This window comes from Oryzias melastigma, linkage group LG22 (assembly GCF_002922805.2).
Source record: "Oryzias melastigma strain HK-1 linkage group LG22, ASM292280v2, whole genome shotgun sequence".
Lineage (NCBI taxonomy): Eukaryota > Metazoa > Chordata > Actinopteri > Beloniformes > Adrianichthyidae > Oryzias > Oryzias melastigma.
This window is the reverse complement of record NC_050533.1, coordinates 14,118,884-14,141,832: the sequence shown is the minus strand read 5'-3', so window position 1 is coordinate 14,141,832 and position 22,949 is coordinate 14,118,884. Positions and strand designations below refer to the sequence as shown.

General features: G+C 37.0%; 5 protein-coding genes across 5 annotated transcripts; 4 read left to right on the top strand and 1 right to left on the bottom strand.

Moving 5' to 3' along the window:
* The first annotated feature begins 1,444 nt into the window (after positions 1 to 1,444).
* Positions 1,445 to 4,075, top strand: LOC112144635 (CD209 antigen-like protein B). Its single transcript, XM_024269281.2, has 6 exons — positions 1,445 to 1,674; positions 1,909 to 2,016; positions 2,110 to 2,370; positions 2,457 to 2,620; positions 2,694 to 2,824; positions 2,931 to 4,075. The coding sequence occupies exons 1-6, from the start codon at positions 1,557 to 1,559 to the stop codon at positions 3,091 to 3,093; spliced, it is 945 nt and encodes a 314-aa protein (XP_024125049.1). The 5' UTR covers positions 1,445 to 1,556; the 3' UTR covers positions 3,094 to 4,075.
* A 137-nt stretch (positions 4,076 to 4,212) lies between these two features.
* LOC112144679 (perlucin-like protein) lies at positions 4,213 to 7,366 on the top strand. The gene is made up of 6 exons (XM_024269350.2): positions 4,213 to 4,351; positions 4,533 to 4,663; positions 5,382 to 5,639; positions 5,726 to 5,889; positions 6,868 to 7,004; positions 7,099 to 7,366. The coding sequence occupies exons 2-6, from the start codon at positions 4,630 to 4,632 to the stop codon at positions 7,256 to 7,258; spliced, it is 753 nt and encodes a 250-aa protein (XP_024125118.1). The 5' UTR covers positions 4,213 to 4,351; positions 4,533 to 4,629; the 3' UTR covers positions 7,259 to 7,366.
* Positions 7,367 to 8,292: 926 nt separating this feature from the next.
* On the top strand, positions 8,293 to 13,134 carry LOC112144645 (C-type lectin domain family 4 member M). Its single transcript, XM_024269293.2, has 6 exons — positions 8,293 to 8,449; positions 10,580 to 10,696; positions 10,947 to 11,195; positions 11,280 to 11,443; positions 12,646 to 12,782; positions 12,868 to 13,134. Exons 1-6 carry the CDS (start codon positions 8,344 to 8,346, stop codon positions 13,019 to 13,021), a joined length of 927 nt encoding a protein of 308 aa, XP_024125061.1. The 5' UTR covers positions 8,293 to 8,343; the 3' UTR covers positions 13,022 to 13,134.
* Positions 13,135 to 13,730: 596 nt separating this feature from the next.
* On the top strand, positions 13,731 to 18,333 carry LOC112149055 (C-type lectin domain family 4 member M). The gene is made up of 6 exons (XM_024276505.2): positions 13,731 to 13,903; positions 15,846 to 15,962; positions 16,222 to 16,470; positions 16,555 to 16,718; positions 17,864 to 18,000; positions 18,086 to 18,333. Exons 1-6 carry the CDS (start codon positions 13,798 to 13,800, stop codon positions 18,237 to 18,239), a joined length of 927 nt encoding a protein of 308 aa, XP_024132273.1. The 5' UTR covers positions 13,731 to 13,797; the 3' UTR covers positions 18,240 to 18,333.
* A 19-nt stretch (positions 18,334 to 18,352) lies between these two features.
* On the bottom strand, positions 18,353 to 22,008 carry ttc8 (tetratricopeptide repeat domain 8). Its single transcript, XM_024276494.1, has 14 exons — positions 21,777 to 22,008; positions 21,224 to 21,344; positions 21,059 to 21,122; positions 20,811 to 20,970; positions 20,577 to 20,666; positions 20,446 to 20,490; positions 20,280 to 20,365; positions 20,108 to 20,195; positions 19,926 to 20,036; positions 19,717 to 19,856; positions 19,476 to 19,650; positions 19,235 to 19,357; positions 18,853 to 18,936; positions 18,353 to 18,774 (listed from the first exon to the last, which is right to left on the bottom strand). Exons 1-14 carry the CDS (start codon positions 21,888 to 21,890, stop codon positions 18,658 to 18,660), a joined length of 1,518 nt encoding a protein of 505 aa, XP_024132262.1. The 5' UTR covers positions 21,891 to 22,008; the 3' UTR covers positions 18,353 to 18,657.
* Between the last annotated feature and the right edge of the window lie 941 nt (positions 22,009 to 22,949).

Genomic DNA, 22,949 nt, shown 5'->3' with positions numbered 1-22,949 from the left:
TAATTGATTTGAAGTATTTATTTGTAATTTTTACATAATCTGGGGTTCCAGCTCATAAAACCCACTATAAAATTAGAATTCTGTGGATAAATCTGCCCTAATTTTGAAGAACATGAATGTTTTGGGGTGTATTCAGACTGGACATATTTGGACCGCTTAAAGTAAACTAGAGTTCATTTCCTCCAATAATCCGGACCAAATTTTCAGTCTTGATACACTCAAGCAGACCCTGGTCTCAGACCCATCTTTCCAGGTGGTCTCGGTTCGTTTCCAGTCGCACTGAGCTTCAGTTCGCTCTGAGATTACTCAGTATGAATATAACCCATTCTCGGAGCGGAATAAGTGGACCAAAACGTTCACTGTAGCCAATGGTCAAGTAAAAAGTTAAAATCCGACATCCAAATGTGACGTGAACAGGTTGGGAATGAAACAACCGGTGAGCCATGGATGCCCTTTGGGCCTTCTACATAGCAAATAAAATGCCAAATAACCATTGAGTTATTCTGGTCAAAAGTGGAGGAATCCAGCAGTTATGGTAAATGGTAAATTTTGGTCCATGGACCTGTTTTCTGATAAAAGTAAAATATGGCTTTCATTTAAGAATCAAAGTCCAAGGGGAAAACCAGTGAGGAACAGAAACCAAACTGCTTGAGGTCCAGTGTGAAATCTCTACAGTCGGTCATGATTTGGGCTGCGATGTCCAGCACTGGTGTTGGTAAATTCTGCTTTCTTCAATCCAAAATCACTGCAACAGTCTCCCAGAATGTCTCAGAGGAATTCACGATTCCTTCTGCTGAGGATGTGGATGGAGGTGCAGATGTCATCGTCCAGCAGGTGCTAGGCCTTGCTCCTACTATTGAAGTACTGAAGATGGACATATCATTTTGAAAATACTTAGTTTTAATCTTATCATAATATCTGTCTTTCTTTTTTATTTTATTTTATTTTTTTTATACAAAAACTGAGAAGCGTGATTTCTCCAGAGAATTCCTATTCCAGTTGTCATGGGTTTTATGAGCTGAAGCCCCAATTTATGTAAATCAAACATGCATCGTGGAAAGGGATTACACAGTGTGCCCTGGATTTCTTTTCTATGGAAGTTTCATTTTTTGAGGATAGAAAGGGTAAAAATTGTACTAATCTTACTTGGATTTTAATATACAAATGAGTACATATTTCAATGGGGTAAACTATTTATAACAGGATTTGATCGTTGATATTTTTGTCTGATTTGCAAACAGTGTCATAAAAAAACGTCTGCAATCATATGACAACTCAGCAAAAACGTGCAAGACACTACAGCAGTCACAAATGTGCCTCAAGTCTTGATGCAAGTCAGACAGTGTATGATGGATAAGCAATTTTACATCCTGTAGGAAAGCAATTTGAGGAAGATGTCGTTTCATACGTGAAATTAGTCAGAAAGGAGGGATTTCACTTCTTTATTCACATGAAAACTCAACCACCACAAGCTAATCCACGCACACTAAAAGCTGAGTTAGCTTGTGAGGGGAAGCCTTGATTAAAGTTTACTCACACACAACTACTTGGCAGAAATGGGGGGTAAAGAGCTCCATGAGACCAACTTTGAAGACGGGTCTGAGATACTTGTTTGTCAAGAAGACTTGCGAGATGAACAACATCCAGATGACAACAATGGAATACAGCTAAAAGGTGAGGGTTTATTACATTTACTTCAGATTTTTCTAATAATGATTCATTTAAATCTACTAACATAAAGGAGCAGGAGAGTTGAAAATTATACATTGAAGTCTGAATCTAAAGTAGGTTTTCATGTGAAGATTGTACAACAGAAAAATAATTACAGTTTTGTATCCTCAGTGAGGATATAATTGAATAAAAAACCTTATATGTTGAAGTGAATGTAGGTGTTTAATGTTCCTTCAGTGTTTACCTTCAGCATGAGTCAGGGGAGATGCAGGACCCTCGCTGCTGTGAGCCTGACGATTCTGGCTGCTGTTCTGCTGATAGTTGACATCGCTCTGGCTCACCGCTGTGAGTGAAAGTTCAAATTATAACAATAAATAAAATCAATAATAAATTAAAATTCTTGTCTACAAAAAAACTGTCTTCTTTTTAATCTTCCAGACAACAAACTTACAGACACTCACCTCATAACTACTGATGTTAATCAAATTGGTGAAGAGTTGGACAAACTTCAGGGGGCTTACAAAACGTCTGTGGAGTCAATGAAGGACGCCCAGAAGAAGTTCATCATGGAGGGGAACTCGCAGACAGAAACCAAATGGGAGTTCGAGCACCAGACAAGAAGAAGCAAAGACTACCAAGATCAGATTGATCAATTTCAAGAAGACATCTCAAAATTGAGGTCCCACTTACCGATAATTAGTAAGAAAAGTGCATTACTCCTTAAAATATTTATATATATATATGTTTTTGTGTCATTTTGACAGTTTTGTTGTTTTTGATAACAGATGATGGCTGCAAATATTGCCCTGAAGGCTGGATCTTCCTGAACTCAAATTGTTACTTTTATGACTTTTCTAATCGTTTTGGAGTAAAAACATGGCAAAAAGCCAGAGAGTTCTGTCAAATGTATGGTGGAGATCTTCTAGTGCTGAACAGCAAAGACAAAGAGGTTGGTAGATATTACTGTACGTGCAGAGTGAAAAGCCTTTCCAGAATAATTGAGTTTATGTCCAATTCCATAGAACACAACTGTGAAGTACTTGATGACTCATCAAAACCCATCAAGACCAGAAGAAGCTTTCTGGTTTGGACTGACAGACTCTCAGGTGGAGAAGACTTGGAAGTGGGTGGATGGAACAACCCTGGTTGAAGGGTAAGACATTTATGTCACACACTTACCTACATTATTGAGGAAGTTACACTGTGTGGTCAAACATCTTCTTGTAGCATGTGATTTAAACATCTCAATTTATTAACAGATACTGGATAGAAGGAAAACCAAATTACTTCAGTAATGATGAAGACTGTGCTGCAGTAATGGCCAAGGAAAACATCTTCCAGGCTTGGAAGGACTCCAACTGTGGTTCACAACGTAAATGGATTTGTGAAAAAGTACCATCCACCCAGACTGATCCTCTTTAAATGAGAGTTCTCACAAGCTTTTTTAAAATCTGTGTTTTTATAATCAAATTCAGAGAAAATGGATGGGATAGACATGAAACCTTGGATGACTATTACTAACTGAATCTGAAAAGATGAGCAAAATAAATAAATAAAAGTTGTTTTATTATTATTATTATTATTCAATGTTGTTTTTTTAATGTTCTTATTCTGAAAAGTTGAATTAGTACATCACACTTCCTATATTTTTGAGGCTGTTTTATAACTTATTGCTGGAAGTCTTATTTTTAGTATGATTTTAGGATACTTTGCTTTAATCATTTCATTTTCATCATTTTTTTTAACTTTTTCTGCAATTTATATACCTTGGATTCACTTCTGCAGCTTCTTTTCAGACATTAAATCAAATATGATGAATTATAAAGTTTTATTCATTTTCTTAGACATTTGTAAATAAAGAAAACAAGCTAAAGTGTTTGAAATCAAAATATAGGTCTATTCTCTTCCAAACAAAGTTTGGAAAGCTCATTTTAAAAATCTATCCGCTTAACCTCCAGTACACACCAGACATGTATTTTTTTACAACGGTTAACAGGCGAAGAGAACTGCTGCTGCTCTGCAGGAACTATGTCCCAGAGAACAGTTTTTTTTTTTTAAGGCTAGAAACAACATAATCATAATAAAGGAACGATTTCACAACAGATCAAAGAAAGATTGGAGAGTTTTTACAAGCCCTTTTTGTCATGCTTTATTTATACAGTATGTATATTTATGATAATTTTTAAGTAGAACACAGAAAGAAGCAAGCTTTTTCAAACTAAATTCAAACAATATTCTCTAGTAGGGGCTTTTAGGTCAAGTATTCCAACCTAATGCCCAAACCTCCACCTTATGTCCACATGTGGGACTTTGTACTCGTGTTGCCTGAACCTTTTAAAAATACATTGTCCTTCCCTCTCTTTGTCACACTTATTCTCTTAACCTCTCTGATCTGTAAAATGAAACAATTCGTTTTTTTTATTTTGTTTTTAATCTCTTTAGGAGTCCTTGTCTATTTTCAAAGGCATTTTTTCTAAATAAAATGTATTTTTTTCCACACAAGCACACACGTATACACACACACAGCCTTATCAGTCGCTTTAGCAGTGAGAAGAAATCAGTCAATATCCTCTGCTCGCAAAAGTGTAACAGAGGATTCAGTCAAAAGCTGACAAAGAGATGTCACTCGGAAGAAAGATCTACAAAGGACCCAGCAGTGATGAACAAACGGCTGAAGAAGGTACACTTTACCGCAACATCCTCTCAATGCTTCTTTTTCCACGTTTCCTTTGCTTTATAAGTTTGAACTTGTGTCGATTGACCTCATGCAAGCCAATGGCTGTTTGTAGCTTTGTGAGATTCACCAGGATTCCTTCAACATGTGGAAGTTAAATTTATCACTTAAGGCAATGTTGTTTTAGGTCTGTTTTCACAGAGAAATGGATTTTCACAATACCAACGTCTTACACTGGGTTTGGGCCTAACCTGTGCTGTCATGCTGATCTAACCTGTGCTGTCATGCTGATAACTGCTGCTGTGTTGGGGATTTGCTGTAAGTATCCGGACATATATTGTACTAGATCAGGTGTCTGCAACCTGAGAGTCTGGAGCCACATGTGGCTCCTTATTTATTCCAATGTAGTTCTTTGCCTTTGGAGAAAAATCCCAGGGATTTAGAATTTTTAGTTAGTTTATTTTAGTTAATTAAGTTTTGTCATTTATGATTAGAATTTTAACATGTCATACAACTGAAAAAAATAACAATGGTACGGGAGGTTTATTGTTAAAATACTTCAAAGCACTGTAGATTTATTTCAAATTTGGATTATACTATCTTAATATATTCAATTGTAAAAAGAGCACATCAAAGTCATAATAATGTAAAATTCCATGTTTGATTAAGATTTCTTGCATTTATAATTCAAGTATATCTGCTGCAGCGGGTTGTATTTTATTTTGAAGGGAACTTGTATGAGCTGCTGTCAAAAGTAAAAGAAGTTTAAATTGTACATGAAGAAAATTATACTAATTGAATATTGTAAATACTTTTAGAGGTACATTTTATAAATAAATTAATTGATTAATGTCACAAAAACATAAATAAAATGTAAAATTCTAAACTGCGCGTCTCTTGCTAGGTCAGCTAGAAACTGGACCACATGGGTCTTTACTAAGATAATAACTACAAAATTAACTTTAAGATTAAAGCGGCAAGTATTTCCAGCAAAGATGCGATTAATTGCATCCCTTTGTGATTCCATTTCACTCAGGCGCCAAAGCCAAAGATTTCGACATGTCTGACTTGGCTGCATCTCCTCTTCTTGCTGAGCTGAACTTCTACCTCAACCAAACTCATATCATCAAAGCCAAAGAGGAGGCTCAGGCGGCGCTGATCAAAGAACGTGCCAACCATCTACAAATCAAGCAGGAAGTGAACCTGAAGAGGACTTTCGTCGACAAGCTTCAAGGAAAGTTAGAGACTCTAAAACAGGAAATAACAATTCTCGAGTCAAACAAGACAAATTTAGGTATGATGACCTGCAACTTTGGGAGCAAATGATTTGATCCAGAACTTCCAACAGGATTAACTTTATCAAACTGTTTCATTTTACAGAGAAAAACTGTGGTTGGTGTATGCCTGGATGGATTTTTCAAAAAAGATCTTGCTATTATTTTTCTGATGAGGAGGTTTCTTCAAAAAAGAATTGGACCGATAGCAGAAACTACTGCATGAGTAAAGGAGGTGACCTGTTGGTGATCAATAATTTGGAGGAGCAGGTGGGTAAAAAGGGGGGAAATGGTTTTGATTCAATCAATTGGATGCCTTTAAAAATTATTCAAGATTTATTGTCTAACACAAACATTGAATCAAATGTTTATGTGCTTGTAAAATAAATGGAAATATCTAAAAAAAAAAAATACTGCAAGTACATAATCTGTGATACATGTTTGAACACATTTTGTGTATGCTAATACACATGGTCACATATCTTAAAAAGTCATCAAGCAGCAACCTAAATGCAAGATTTTAAGCAAATGTGGCTGGTGGTCATGCTGTGGCTGCGAAGATTTTAGGAAAAAGTTACACTTTAACGCCAATTTTTCTCTAGAGTTGACATCGGTCAGTGGGGGACACATTTTGGGGTCCCGCGGTGGTAATCTAGCACCAGGCAGGAATGTTCCCATTTCAAAATCATGCGAAAGCTGGATGACAACAGTATGAATTCGCCGGCGGGCAGCTGCTCTGACTGGATGACGTGTAGATGTCCATATCAAGAGCCCAGCAAGATGGGTGTTGTGTCTTTTGTTTATGTGCACTCCAGGCCACTAGGAGGTGCTAGAGGACAGTTGTAGGAAGAAAAGAAGAAAGGGAGAAAAAAAAATGCAATTGTTGAAGCGTTATTAAAGCATCTGTAATTACGTTTGTCGTCTTGCGCCTGAACAGTACACTGGGGGTGTATAAAAGCGGGTCATTCTGCCTGATGGCCACTAGACAGCTGCCATCAACGTTCATGACCACACCCAGGATTTTCCAGATAATCTGGAAGAAATCTTCAACATTCTGTCAATGCCTCCCCATCGCACGGTGGCAGTTGTTTTTGTGGCTGTAGCATAACTAAATGGTTAGTTGAAGCTAAGATAGATATAACTTTATTTAAAAACAGGACACACTTGTGCTTCAAAATATTTATTGTAAAAACTAAAAATGTAGGCCATTAAAAGCAGAAATCTTTGGTTTCGTCTTCTTTCCCACAGCAACTCATTAGAACTCATTTGCCACGGAGGAGCAGCAGTCATGTGTGGTGGCTGAACGGGTTCTGGATCGGCCTCACCGATGCAGTGACTCAGGGAGTGTGGATGTGGGTCAACAATGTCACAGAGACATCCACAGCGTAAGCTTCTCACAATCTATAGCAGCATTACAGACTTTTTAACTCTAAAAAATGCAAGCAGAGATACTAATTGTGTGCTTGCTTTTTCTTAAAGGTACTGGAGAACTGGACAACCTTCCCATTTTGGGTCTCAGACTGGGAACTGTGTTGCTTTTCTGGGTGACACCCTGACGACTTGGTACAATGCGAACTGCAATCAGCACCGGCTGAACTGGATCTGTGAGAAGGAAGCAAGCAAAACTGATGTGGTCTAATACTATCAAACATTTATGACATTTAACAACAATGTGTATAATGAGAGATTCATAAAAGTATAAATTTCATTAAACTGATGTGTCAAATGTATACATTTCTTGACGAGGTGTTTTTGTGATTTGTCGTTTTTTGATAAAACATTCCTACGTAAAAGTTGAAAAAGGGGTAGTTCAGTGTCAGAAATGTTGAAGTGGATCACTGAATATCAAACCAAATATAAAGTGTTTTTAATAAAACACAAATTCCATGACTGCTGAATGATTACTAAATTGTAGGAGTGTAATGATTCATTTTAACAACTATTTGATTAATATTATGAATTGTGGTTGACAGTATGATTCATATCGATATTGGTTCATGTTTAATGATTTGATTCGATTCACTGACCTAAAATCCATCCAGGACATCTTTAGACAGAAATTCAACCAGAGTAACTGGTGCGAAAGGCTGGTGAAGTTTTCCAGATTCCTCGTATTTCTTGCAAGGTAATCAAGAGTAAATTAAATGTTTATACAAACAAATAAACAAGAATTAGTGTCAAATCCATTCACATTTTAGTTTCATAAAGTTCAGCCTTGTGTTTTCACATCAAAATGATGCAAACCGGACATTATTAGAACATTATATGGTCATGTCTTTGCTAAATTCAAAGTGTTTTCACACATTGGACTGTAATGATGGCTTGATTATTTTTTCTGTCATCAAGTGTGTTGTCTGCTGTGTTTGTTTTTACGCTTTAGTAAAATAACCTTCCATATCTCAATCCAAATGGTATTATCTACTGACATTGGTTGATCTTTAATTTCAATTTTAATAATTTTTTTTTTTTTTTGGTGTGGTTGATTCAACTAGATTCTGCTTCAAGAAGATGGATCTGTTGGGATCAAAAATCAATTGATCGATCAATTAAATGTCTCATTTTGAAAATAAAAACTGCTCTCAAAGCCACCTGTAAATTTTTAACAAATGGGTTCAGTTTTCTGTTTGCGTTCTACACACGAGTAAACAAGCAAGGGAGCAATGTCCCCGTAAACTCGTCCCTCAGGGCAGTCTCTTTGCACATTTCCATTTTTGCCAACCAAAGATGGAGCCTAGAGAAAATGCTTTCAGCACATATAACAAACTAGTTTCTCATGATGAAATCATCGAAGACGAACCTCCTCTGTACCCCAGCCAAGAGAAGCCACAAGGTAGGAAAACAACTTTGAGAAATGTAAATGTTAATTGTAAATAATAAAAAAGAATTGTTAAGGCAGAGCAGCAATACAAAAAATATAAAAACAAATTACCCAGTATTATGACGACATGTAAAAAAGAATATTAGATGATAAAAATTAAAGAAATACTAAAGGAATCAGGAAAGTATTGAACAGTGACATTAGAAAACACAACAAATTATAACGAGAGGTGCAGCAATACCACATCGATATGTGCTAAGATGTCTTATTTCTGTATGGAGTTTTGACATTAAAAAAAACGCCATACACATGGGGTCAATATTGAGCCAGGAGCCCTGGGTTCAATCCCCGGGGTGTCCACTGATCCCCACCCAGATTGGGTCCTTAGGCAAGACACTTGACGCTGCTGCCTAACTGGGTCCCTGTGCCCCTCAAGTACAGGGTTGCATCAGGAAGGGCATCCAACGTAAAAAATCTGCCAAATCACCGTTGCGCTGTGGTGACTCCAAAAATAGGATAAGCCAAGGTGAAGAAGAAGGTTTTATAAAAACAGGAAGCAGTTTGTACAACTGGGAATTTGTGGGGTACTACAAGGGTCAATATTGGGCCCCATGCTGTTAATCCAATATCTAAATGACATACATCTCATGCTAAATACACTTAAATACTTTTTACATGCCAACAACACAAGTAGGGAGAATCTCAGGCAACTTGTAAAAATAGTAAATACAGAACTAGGTAAACTAAAACAATGGTTCAACATAATTAAACTTAATTTTAAAAAAATAAGGATTTTTGGAAATTGCCACATTCCTGTAGATGTAGAACTAAAAGTTATTTTTGATAATCATGTAGTGGAAAGAATCACTGAAATTGAGTTATTTGGAGTAGTTATGGTCCATAACTTATGGACCATAAAGTAAACTGGAAGCCACTCACTCACTCACTCACTCACTCACTCAAAGCTGGCTGTTTGGAGGTTGCAGAAAAACCATATTCAGGGGGCGACTCTGATAATGTTTTGCTTCTTTTCAAACATTGGTTGGTGGCTTGCTTGGATGTTGAATACAGAAATTACAAACTTGTTAATTTGATAAATTATTTTGCTCAACTTTGGATTTTTTAAAAATGTTTTTTATGTTCTGTTGGCAGCCGGGGTTTGTTATAGAATTTTTGATGGTTTACTTGTGCCTGTTTCCTTTTTTGTTTTTGTTTGGTTTTTGTTTTCCTCCTTTGACCAATTTTTCTGCCTCTATTTTTTTATTTTTTATTTGTAAAGTTACACGTTTGCGTTAAAAGTTTTTTGAAAGCAACACAAAATAAAAAAACAAACAAACTCACACACTTCTACTAATATATTCATAGATAGTACTACCATATTTACAGGACAGTTTAGAAGTTCGTGAACATACTTATCACAAAAATGTACAGTCTTTGCACATTTTACAAAAAAAAAAAAAAACTATTTTAAAAGTTCACAGTGTGGATTATGAGGTACATGCAAATGCTCCGTTTGTAAAGTCGGGTTTATTGAAATTATGGGAACTATAGTTAAACTTTAAACTGCACTCACTATGAAAACTTCAGAACTTCAGAAAGCAGAACATTTGTTCAAAAAACAGAAAATGAGTTCATTAATTTGTGATTTTGGAATGGTTTGGATGAGGATTTAAAACAAAGCAAAAGTTTACATGTATTTGAAAAAACATAAGATGTCACTGATGGAACTTTACATGGTTGGAAATGATCAATAAGAACAAATAAGCAAATGTCCCTTTTGCATTATGTGTTATAAAGGAGGTAAATGGAAAGTTTTAAGAATGAAAAACTGTAAACAGATATATGCACTATATAAGGTGTTGTAAAAAGGAGGGGGGAACATGCAAGGTTTTTCTTCTATCTAGTCCTTTTCATGCAAATTGTGTTGATCTATAGCTCTGTATTTATTTTCATTTTATGTTAAAAAACTGAACAAAAAAAAAATACACATAAAAATATCTTTGCAGGTTTTGCATGTTTCCTAACTAATTATGATATAAATGTGATGTGTTCAAGGAAAATAGGACATCTTCACATTACTTGTATCTTTTTGTGTGCTGTTCAAAGTCACTGTTATTACTGATTCACCTCCTTCCTGTGTAGTGTCCTTGACCACGGTGAGATCCAACTCGACCGTGAGTCATTACAAGCTGCTTCTGGTGGGCCTGGCAGTGCTCGCTGTTATACTGCTAGTCGTCGATATTGGACTGGGAGTATATTGTAAGTCTGTTTTTTGTATCAGGATGTTGTAACTTTTCTCAGAAATCACCCCTACAACTAAAGTCTAGTTTACAGCCATAGAAACATTTCAAAATCAAATCAAAAGTTGAAGGTTTTTATTTTAAAATAAAAAACTGCAATGTTTCAAAATGGAAATTACCCTATATCACTGCTTTTTCAACTTATGAAAATGAGATCTTTTTTGAAAAATGTGTTATCTTTGCTTTCTTTGTCCCACTCACTGCAACAGACTACAAACTGTCTGAAGGTAAAATTGGGAGGGACATCGGCAATGAGTTCACCAAGGTCCAAGGTTCCTACAACGCTGCGCTTCAAAGCAGAGAAGCTGCTAAGGAACAGCTGGAAAAAGAAATCAAACATCAGAGAATCACTAAATGGGAGCTCGACCACCAGCTCCGAAGAACCAAAGACTACGAAAAGCAGACCGAGAAGCTCCAGCTGGAAATCGCAACACTAAAATCCCATCTACCGATGCTAAGTGAGTGCAGAATGTTTGAACAGTATTGCATGTGATTAGACTATGCTGCATATTACAAAACTGTCTTCTGCTCTTTGTCTTTAGAGGAAGGCTGCAGACACTGTTTACCAGGATGGACCTTCATGAATTCTCTCTGCTATTTCTTCCCGTTCTCTGATTCATATTCATCCACAACCTGGCTGGATGCCAGAGCGTTCTGCAAGAGGCACGGAGGAGACTTAGCAGTCATTGATAGCATAGAGAAACACGTAAGACTGAACAATTAGAACACATTTGGGAGGAAAATTAGAGGTGGGAGTAAATATTTGATTATTAGATGCATTGAATATGATCTATAAATGATTCTGAATTCTTCTACGAGCTTTAAATAATCAATAACTGAACTAAAAATATCAAGTAGAACTAAACTTGGGGTGTTTCTCTGACATGTTTTAAGGAGCAAACAAAAATGGCTGACCTTTCAGATCGCGTCTAACAAGCGTCCCGACTTCCTGGCTTTGAATAAAACTTCATGTGGTGTGTAAGTTCTGTCAGACCAAATAAAATCTGTAGGGAACACAGAAAATGTACTAAATCACTTTGTATGGTTCCACCTGGAGGAGTCAGAATCCACTGGATAATCCATCTTAATTGTGTAAACCAGGGGTATCAAACTCAATCGCGCAGGGGGTCAAAATATGAAACACACCTTAGGTCGCGGGCCAAACAGGATAAATATTTACTGAACTCTAAAACTCAATTTTAAAAGCTTTAAAACCGTAACTTTTTAACATATTTAAGAACTAGATATATAGCATTACCTGTGATAATGTTAGTGTGAATGCTGTAAGCTGAATTTGGCCGCTGAAGACGCTAGTGCTGAAAGCTGAAGATGCTGAAATTGATAGCTAAAATCACTGAAGCTGACAGCTGTAAACGCTGAAGCTGATAGCCAGCTAAAATATTAGCTAGATGCCAAATTAGCCTAAGAAATGTTTAAAATCCTGGGTTAGCCAAACAGCTAGCAAACAACTTCTAAATCACCTAAAAAAATAAAAAAAAGCCTAAATTAGTAAAAACAGCTAGCATGTAAACATTAGCATAACTAATAACAAAGCCTAAAAACTTTTAAAAGGCCTAAATTAGCCAAAAACAGCTAGCATGTAGCTGAAATATTAGCTAAACTCTAAAACAAGCTAAAAAAAATCATTAAATGTAAAAAAAGATTCCAAAAAGCTAGCAGAGTGCCAGTTTTACTTTAAAACCGTAACTTTTTAGCATAAAAGGCAGGAATATTATTATAGAATAAATCAACTTAAATTAAATTGTGAGGCCTCAAGATTCCCAACCCTAGAAAATATTGCATTTTTTTAAGTTATACATCTGCAATATTATGATTTTTAGAAAAATACTATACTTAATTCTGCTCAAAGTTTCAGCGTGTATGCATGTTTGTTCTCTTCTCCATCAGCTGGCCATAATGAATTTGATAAACAACTATCAAGACCCCTCGAGACCGATACACCAAAGTGGGTTCTGGATTGCCCTGAGAGATGTGGATGAGGAAGGGACATGGAGATGGGTGGATGGGACAAGACTAAGCGAGGGGTAAAGTACTTCCAAAACAAGAAAGGAATCGTTCAATTGCTGAAAATAACCTTGTTTTGCTGTCATTTTTCAATGTTAAAACCAGATATTGGAATGATGGGGAACCAAACAACACAAACAATGAAGACTGCGGGGCCATTTATCCCAGAAACAACCCCTTTAAGGCGTGGAACGATGCATCCTGCACTTATCACCTCAAGTGGATTTGTGAAATGGCACCAAATTTCCAGTCTCTATAAACATTTTCTTTAGAGGAGAAAAGTGTGTTGTTTGTTAAGACCATCTCTGAGAAATGTTTGTCTATACAATAAACTCACAAATATATAAAAAATAAAATTAGACAGAAAGCAAATCTATTTTGATTGTTTTATCTAAATTGCCCCTAGGTGTGAATGTGAGAGTGTATAAGTGTATGATTGAGGCCCTGCGACAGACTGGCGACCTGTCCAGGGTGTACCCCGCGTTCGCCCATCAGTAGCCGGGATAGGCTCCGGCACCCCGCGACCCCGAAAGGGAAGAAGCGGCCAAGAAGATGGATGGATGGATGGATGATGTAAATGGGGCATTATCAGAACATTATATGGTCACATGTCTTTGCTAAATTCAAAGTGTTTTCACACATTGGACTGTAACCATGGCTTGATTATTTTTTTTTATATCGTCACGTGTGGTGTAAAATAACCTTCCATTTCTCAATCTAAATGGTTCTATTTTCCAACATTGGTTGACGTTTAATTTCAATTTTAAATGTTTTTTTTTTTTTTAGTGTGGGTTAACTCAACTAGATTCTGCTTCAAGCAGATGGATCTAGTGGGATCAAAAATCAATTGATCGATCAATTAAATGTCTCATTTTGAAAAAAACTGCTCTCGAAGCCACCTGTAAATTTTTAACAAATTGGTTCAGTTTTCTGTTTGCGTTCTACACACGAGTAAACAAGCAAGGGAGCAATGTCCCCGTAAACTCGTCCCTCAGGGCAGTCTCTTTGCACATTTCCATTTTTTGCCAACCAAAGATGGAGCCTAGAGAAAATGCTTTCAGCACATATAACAAACTAGTTTCTCAGGATGAAATCATCGAAGACGAACCTCCTCTGTACCCCAGCCAAGAGAAGCCACAAGGTAGGAAAACAACTTTGAGAAATGCAAATGTTAATTGTAAATAATAAAAAAAAGAATTGTTAAAGCAGAGCAGCAATACAAAAAATATAAAAACAAATTACCCAGTATGTAAAAAAGAATATTATACAACAGGAATTAGATAATAAAATTAAAGAAATACTAAAGGAATCTGGACAGTATTGAACAGTGACATTAGAAAACACAACAAATTACCTTTTAGTTAGTAATAATGAGAGGTGCAGCAATACCACATTGATATGTGCTAAGATGTCTTATTTCTGCATGAAGTTTTGACATAAAAAACGCCATACACATGGGGTCAATATTGAGCCAGGAGCCCTGGGTTCAACCCCAGGGGTGTCCACTGATCCCCACCCAGATTGGGTCCTCAGGCAAGACCCTTGATGCTACTGGGTCTCTGTTCCCTTCAAGTACAGGGTTGCATCAGGAAGGGCATCCGGCGTAAAAAATCTGCCAAATCACCGTTGCGCTGTGGTGACTCCAAATAGAGGATAAGCCAAGGTGAAGAAGAAGGTTTTATAGAAACAGGAAGCAGTTTGTACAACTGGGAATTTGTGGGGTACTACAAGGGTCAATATTGGGCCCCATGCTGTTAATCTAAATGACATACATCTCATGCCAATTACGCTTAAATACTTTTTATATGGTGACAACACAAGTAGGGAGAATCTAAGGCAACTTGTAAAAATAGTAAATACAGAACTAGGTAAACTAAAACAATGGTTTAACATAGTTATACTTAATTTTAACAAAAATTAACAACAAAAAAAACAGGATTTTTGGAAATTGCCACATTCCTGCAGATGTAGGAGTAAAAGTTACTTTTGATAATCATGTAGTGGACAGAGGGCTTCCCTCTGCACCTGTGGCGCAGTGGTTAGCGCTCTCGCCTCACAGCGAGAAGGCCCCGGTTTGAATCCCGGCTGGGACCTTTCTGTGTGGAGTTTGCATGTTCTCCCCGTGCATGCGTGGGTTTTCACCGGGGACTCCGGCTTCCTCCCACCGTCCAAAAACATGCTTCATAGGTTAATTGGTGGCTCTAAATTGCCCCTAGGTGTGAATGTGAGAGTGAATGGGTGTGTGATTGAGGCCCTGCAACAGACTGGCGACCTGTCCAGGGTGAACCCCGCCTTCGCCCATCAGTAGCCGGGATAGGCTCCGGCACCCCGCGACCCCGAAAGGGAAGAAGCTGTCTGGAAGATGAATGAATGTAGTGGACAGAATCACTGAAATTGAGTTCTTTTGAGTAGTTATTGAAATTATGGGAACTATAGTTAAACTTTAAACCTCACTCACTATGAAAAAAACTTACTTCCATACAAAAAAAAATTCAAGGACAGGGATGGGGGTTACAACCTAAGAAAACAGCTGAACTTCAAAAATCAGAGCATTTGTTCAAAAAAACAGAAAATTTGTGGTTTTGGAATGGTTTGGATGAGGATTTAAAACAAAGCAAAAGTTTACATGTATTTAAAAAAAAACACAAGATGTCACTGCTTGAACTTTACATGGTTGGAAATGATCAATAAGAACAAATAAGCAAATGTCTCTTTTGCATTATGTGTTATAAAGGAGGTAAATGGAAAGTTTTAAGAATGAAAAACGGTAAACAGATATATGCACTATATAAGGTGTTGTAAAAAGGAGAGGGGAACATGCAAAGTTTTTCTTCTATCTAGTCCTTTTCATGCAAATTGTGTTGATCTATAGCTCTGTATTTATTTTCATTTTATGTTAAAAAACTGAACAAAATAAAAATACACTCAATGTTCAAAAATATCTTTGCAGGTTTTGCAGGTTTCCTAACTAATTATGATATAAATGTGATATGTTCAAGGAAAATAGGACATCTTCACATTACTTGTATCTTTTTGTGTGCTGTTCAAAGTCACTGTTATTGATTCACCTCCTTCCTGTGTAGTGTCCTTGACCACGGTGAGATCCAACTCGACCGTGAGTCATTACAAGCTGCTTGTGGTGAGCCTGGCAGTGCTCGCTGTTATACTGCTAGTCGTCGATATTGGACTGGGAGTATATTGTAAGTCTGTTTTTTGTGTCCGGATGTTGTAACTTTTCTCAGAAGTCACCCCTACAACTGAAGTCTAGTTTACAGCCACAGAAACATTTCAAAATCAAATCAAAAGTTGAAGATTTTTATTTTAAAATTAAAAAAAAAACTGCAATGTTTCAAAATGGAAATTACCCTATATCACTGCTTTTTCAACTTTATTATGAAAATGAGATCTTTTTTGAAAAATGTGTTATCTTTGCTTTCTTTGTCCCACTCACTGCAACAGACTACAAACTGTCTGAAGGTAAAATTGGGAGGGACATCGGCAATGAGTTCACCAAGGTCCAAGGTTCCTACAACGCTGCGCTTCAAAGCAGAGAAGCTGCTAAGGAACAGCTGGAAAAAGAAATCAAACATCAGAGAATCACTAAATGGGAGCTCGACCACCAGCTCCGAAGAACCAAAGACTACGAAAAGCAGACCGAGAAGCTCCAGCTGGAAATCGCAACACTAAAATCCCATCTACCGATGCTAAGTGAGTGCAGAATGTTTGAACAGTATTGCATGTGATTAGACTATGCTGCATATTACAAAACTGTCTTCTGCTCTTTGTCTTTAGAGGAAGGCTGCAGACACTGTTTACCAGGATGGACCTTCATGAATTCTCTCTGCTATTTCTTCCCGTTCTCTGATTCATATTCATCCACAACCTGGCTGGATGCCAGAGCGTTCTGCAAGAGGCACGGAGGAGACTTAGCAGTCATTGATAGCATAGAGAAACACGTAAGACTGAACAATTAGAACACATTTGGGAGGAAAATTAGAGGTGGGAGTAAATATTTGATTATTAGATGCATTGAATATGATCTATAAATGATTCTGAATTCTTCTACGAGCTTTAAATAATCAATAACAGAAAAATTAAAATAATTTAAAGTAAAAATATCAAGTAGAACTAAACTTGGGGTGTTTCTTACTCTGACATGTTTTGAGGAGCAAACAAAAATGGCTGACCTTTCAGATCGCGTCTAACAAGCGTCCCGACTTCCTGGCTTTGAATAAAAAATCATGTGGTGTGTAAGTTCTGTCAGACCAAATAAAATCGGTAGGGAACACAGAACATTTAGTAAATCCCTTTGTATGGTTCCACCTGGAGGAGTCAGAATCCACTGGAATTACCTTAATTGTGTAAACCAGGGGTGTCAAACTTAATCGCGCAAGGAGTCAAAATATGAAACACACCTTAGGTCACGGGCCGAACAGGATAAACATTTACTGAACTCTAAAACTGCATTTTAAAAGCTTTAAAACCATAACTTTTTAACATATTTAAGAACTAGATATATAGCATTACCTGTGATAATGTTAGTGTGAATGCTGTAAGCTGAATTTGGCCGCTGAAGACGCTAGTGCTGAAAGCTGAAGATGCTGAAATTGATAGCTAAAATCACTGAAGCTGACAGCTGTAAACGCTGAAGCTGATAGCCAGCTAAAATATTAGCTAGATGCCAAATTAGCCTAAGAAATGTTTAAAATCCTGGGTTAGCCAAACAGCTAGCAAACAACTTCTAAATCACCTAAAAAAAAAAAAAAGCCTAAATTAGCCAAAAACAGCTAGCATGTAGCTGAAATATTAGCTAAACTCTAAAACAACCTAAAAAAATCAGTAAATGTAAAAAAAGATTCCAAAAAGCTAGCAGAGTGCCAGTTTTACTTTAAAACCGTAACTTTTTAGCATAAAAGGCAGGAATATTATTATAGAATAAATCAACTTAAATTAAATTGTGAGGCCTCAAGATTCCCAACCCTAGAAAATACTGCATTTTTTTAAGTTATACATATGCAATATTATGATTTTTAGAAAAATACCATACTTAATTCTGCTAAAAGTTTCAGCGTGTACGCATGCTTGTTCTCTTCTCCATCAGCTGGCCATAATGAATTTGATAAACAACTATCAAGACCCCTCGAGACCGATACACCAAAGTGGGTTCTGGATTGCCCTGAGAGATGTGGATGAGGAAGGGACATGGAGATGGGTGGATGGGACAAGACTAAGCGAGGGGTAAAGTACTTCCAAAACAAGAAAGGAATCGTTCAATTGCTGAAAATAACCTTGTTTTGCTGTCATTTTTCCATTTTAAAACCAGATATTGGAATGATGGGGAACCAAACAACGAATACAATGAAGACTGCGGGGCCATTTATCCCAGAAACAACCCCCTTAAGGCGTGGAACGATGCACCCTGCACTTATAACCTCAAGTGGATTTGTGAAATGGCACCAAATTTCCAGTCTCTATAAACATTTTCTTTAGAGGAGAAAAGTGTGTTGTTTGTTAAGACCATCTCTGAGAAATGTTTGTCTATACAATAAACTCACAAATATATAAAAAACAAAATTAGACAGAAAGCAAATCTATTTTGATTGTTTTATTATAGCATTTATGTTAACACTATGTACATGTGTATTCCAGCTATACAACTCTAGACACTAGATTGCAGAATATGCAGGTGCTACATTATTTTTACATAAAATATTTAACCCGTCCATCCAACTGGATTTAACTTTTACATGTGACAACAGCAAACTAATAAACTCTTTGTATAATTTAATATATTAATAAACAAATAAAAACTTCTTGTATACTAGTCTATGCACCAGCACAGCTTTTTCATCTTTTGAAGCTTTGAGTTTAAATTTCCTGAAAAGAGTCAAACGCTCACAGCACAGCAAAGTGCTGCCGGAGCTGCTTGAGAAGCTTCTGTGTGTCGACGTGCTCGGGGAACGCATCTTCAGACTTCTGCGCTGCCGTGTAGCTGCTCTGAAGGTCTCCGATCTAGACAGAAACGAACACAGCATTTTTAAAATACATTTACATGTACTTTCCCTCAAGAAGGTTAAAAAAAAGTCATACCTTTTCAGAGAGAATGGAAAAATTGAAGTGTGGTTCATACATGTGAGGGGCAAGTGATGCAGCGGTTTGCAGGAAAGCTTTAGCCTGGAACAGACATCAGAACGTGTCAGTTTTTCAAAGAATAAAACTACCTGTTATAAAATAATCCTGACCTTTTTTAAGGGCCTTTATCAGGTCCTGATACAATGTTTTTGTGTTTTTTTATTTTTATTTTATTGTTTATTTTATTTTAAAGCTTAACTAAAAGTCAAAACAATACAAAATCCCTGATATTTAACATATTTCAAGATTTATATGTAATACTGATTCTGTTTTTGTTCATTGTAGATTTTTTCTATTGTAGAAAACTTGAAAATGTAATATGTGAATATAACTGCCTCACCTGTTCAATATGACCTTTGCGCAGTTCCAGCACAGCCAGGTTGTTGTAGGCCTCTGCGTGGTCGTTATTAAATGCCAGTGCTAGTTTGAAACACTGATATGCCAGTGTCAAGTCCCCTATACCCTAAAAAAAACACAAAATGTATACTTTTGTAAAATAAACTTGTGAGATAATCATTTTATCTGCTTATTTACCTTAAATGCATAAAAAATGTGAATATCCTTTTTAATTGTTGACTCACCACAGCCACATGACCTATGTTGTACCAGACCTCTGCTAGCTCTTCGTCACTAGAAACCAGTGCCAGAGCTCTCTCGAATGATGACAGAGCCATATCGTACTGCTGGGCGTAGAAACAGCACAGGCCCAGGTTGTTGTACAGCTGGCAATTATACACTCCCATCTGGAGCAGCCGTCTAGCAAGAGGAGGAGTATTACGAGCTGGATCCGGGTTAGATTTACTGTAGAGTAGATTTACTGACCTGTAGAACCGCAGGGCGATCTCTGGCTGATCGGTGTAGAAGTGATTGCTGCCGATACAAGCTATAGCCTCTACGTGGGTGTTATCCTGTTTCAGGACGTCCTTGTAGTATTCTGTCGCTGAGGAGATGTTGTTCAACTCCTGCAATAAAAATTGGGAGCTCTCATTTCTGCCACTCTTTTCTGAACTGAAAAGATTTTACAATAGTACCTCATGGATACGAGCTATTCCGGTTAAAAGGGTGACTTCTCCGGGGAAGTGGTCCAGGCCTTGCTTGAAGAGGTTTAGTGCCGTTACTGGTTGATCCATGCGCTGGTAAACCTATGAGAAAACACATTTAAAAGTTAAATAAGAATAATTTATTCTTAAACTCTTCATATTGCAATTTTTACCTTTGCAAGGTAAAGATATGTGTCCACTATCTCCTGTTGGTTTAGAGCAGATCGAAACTGTTTTTCTGCTTCTCTGTATAAACCGAGTCTGAAAAAATAGCTCAGGTTATTCCAAACAGACTACATAAAACGCAGGTTCACTAAAAACTTCTCCCATTCCACAGTCACTTACCTGTAATAACATTTCCCCAGCTGAACTTTCCACCACCAGTCTTTAAACTGAGCATGCTCTGTCGCTTGAGCAGCCAAATCCAAAGCCTGCAAAATAAATCTGTAATAAACACCACATGTAAAGGCAGGCTAAAATTCCTGAAAAGGTGAACTTACATTTTACTTACATTTTTTACATCGTTTTCATGATGAAATATGTATTCAAACAGTGTCTGAGACAAGAAAGATTGTTTAGTTGACATGAGAAGACAACAAATAATTTATATTAAATGTTTTAAGGAGTATTTTTGTTTCTCACTCTTGATAAATTGGGCTTTTGTGAATATTTGGCCAGATTTAGTCTGGACAGGTTTATAAAAGGTCCCTCTGGATTGGTTAACATTGAAGCCTGTAGAAACAGTGAAAACATTCAATTGTAAGGATTTATTTTAAAATAAAGACCCAATTATGCCAAAGAAAATGCCAATTTTGAGATAAAGGTGAATTTGGCTTCATCTTGTGATCCTTTGTAAAGGAATTAATAAATACTTACTGTTCCCAAACGTACAAATCTACCAGATGAACTGGTGACAGGACGGGCAGTGCTTGCAGTGCGTGGGGTTTTGATCGCCTGCTCCATCGTTCCAGGACGTCCTGATTGTGTGCTGGGCCTCACAAATCCAGTAATAGGGCGTCCAGACTGTGTAATGGGTCTGAATATCAGGTGGCAAAAGGAATTATTAACTGGAATAGAATTTTATGGGCTCATCTGACAGCTTTATTTTCCTTTTAGCTCATTACCTCACAGCCGGAGTTGGACCTCCACCCTGACTTGTTCCAGGGAGTCTCAATGATGTTCCAGGCCCTATAATGAAATATAGTTTTTGTCGTTGTTTTATAAATGAAAAAAGCAGACGTTTTCTTAACTTTAAGATGTTGAAATAGTTAAAATAACTCCAACCCTACTTGCAACTTGTGCAATGGAGTTCTCGTCGAGCATCATCTCAGCAATCCCTTCCTGATCAACCTCAACTTCATCAATGTACACCATTTCTGTCAGGGAACGTGTTTTCAGGCTCCAGGCAGCCTACGACAAACAATCGAACAGGTATGCTTCAACAAACATGGGTAAACTTGTTTATAGACGTTATAATCAGAACTTAAGGTGAACATGAAAAAACAATCAAAAAAGAAAAATGATGAGAAGAGCAAGAATAGGCAGCAGAGAGTTACCTCTGAGATTTGTAATGATGTCTCCTTAAGAAAGAATGGAATAAGATAACAGAAAAGAATAAAGTTGATCATGTGAAAATGAGGAAAAAGAAAAAACACCAGGGAAAGAAAGATGTGACATGCAAAATCATGAAAAATAGAAATTAGTGTTATTAACAAAAAAGGGTGAATATAGTGCTACAATAAAATGCCGTCAAACTAGATTATCCAGCAGCTTCCAGAGCTAACAAACAAGCTCTTCTTAATCGGTAGCAAAGCTTGGCTAGCGAGGCTAATGCTACTGTACCTGGTCGTAGGGATTGTCGTGTAATATTTTTGTGCAAATTTCCGAACATTGCTGAAGTTTTCGTCTCCTAAAGTAGCTCCATGCCAAAAACAAAGGGTCCATCGTCACCTCCATTCCTGCAACAGGTGGAAAAACTCGTTTAAATCAGTGAGAAAAACCGCTTACGGAGATAAGATGACGGCGAAGCCAAAGCTTCCTTTGTTGCTCGGCAACAGCGGAAGTGGGCGGTTCTTTGAGATTTCTACTTCCTTTGGCTTTTTTTTTTAAATAAAGGATTTTTAAAAATTAGATATATATATGTTTTTTTTATTCACAAACACCAAAACATAAATTTGAAGAAAAAAAACATGGCATTTTCAACAAACTGACAGACACTAAATGCCAACATTCGCCGCTAGAGGGCGTGGAGAGCTGCCACCAGTTCTTGTCTCGTGCAATAACATGCAGTGGTTATGAGCCTGCTCTCATTTCTGGAGCTTTAACCCAGGAGTGTTTGAACTGTTTTCAAAGAGGGACAGATTTGGTGAGATGAAATAATGTAAGGGCCAACCAATTAGCCTGCATCTTTGAATCCTTTTGTAACAATAAATGCAAAGGAACTATTTAATTAACCTTTCTTTTGGGGAACTATATTTCCTCACACAGAACATAAACACAGTAAAATACTTTGTTTGTTTGTTAGTTTTTACCAACATTACTGTGAATTTTGCATTTAAAAAACAGATATAAAATCAAGAAAATGTATTTGTGGAAAAAAAAAAACTTTAATCAATTTTATGTCTAGAATCACATCACATATAGTATATTGTTCCTTATACTCATTGTAAACTTGTCAATGCAAATCATTGTAATATGAAAGTAACACTTCTGATCAGAAAAAAAAGTCTCTTTATTTCGCTTACAGTCAACATTTAGAAATGAGCTGTCACAGCAGGATCCTGCAAACAGGGTTACCACTGGTTTACACCACCTTGGAATCTAGCCAGTCGCGATAAATAAATCCTATACCCGCTTTTTAGAAAGTGCTGGGGGGCACATATTATTGAATTTATGACTGGAACCCTGCGGGTCAGTAGAAATTTGAATGTGGGCTGCATTTAGCCCAGAGACAGGGCTTTGGACTTATACCTGCTTTAAACCAAGCATTTGCTTTTAGCTATTTTATTTATTTAT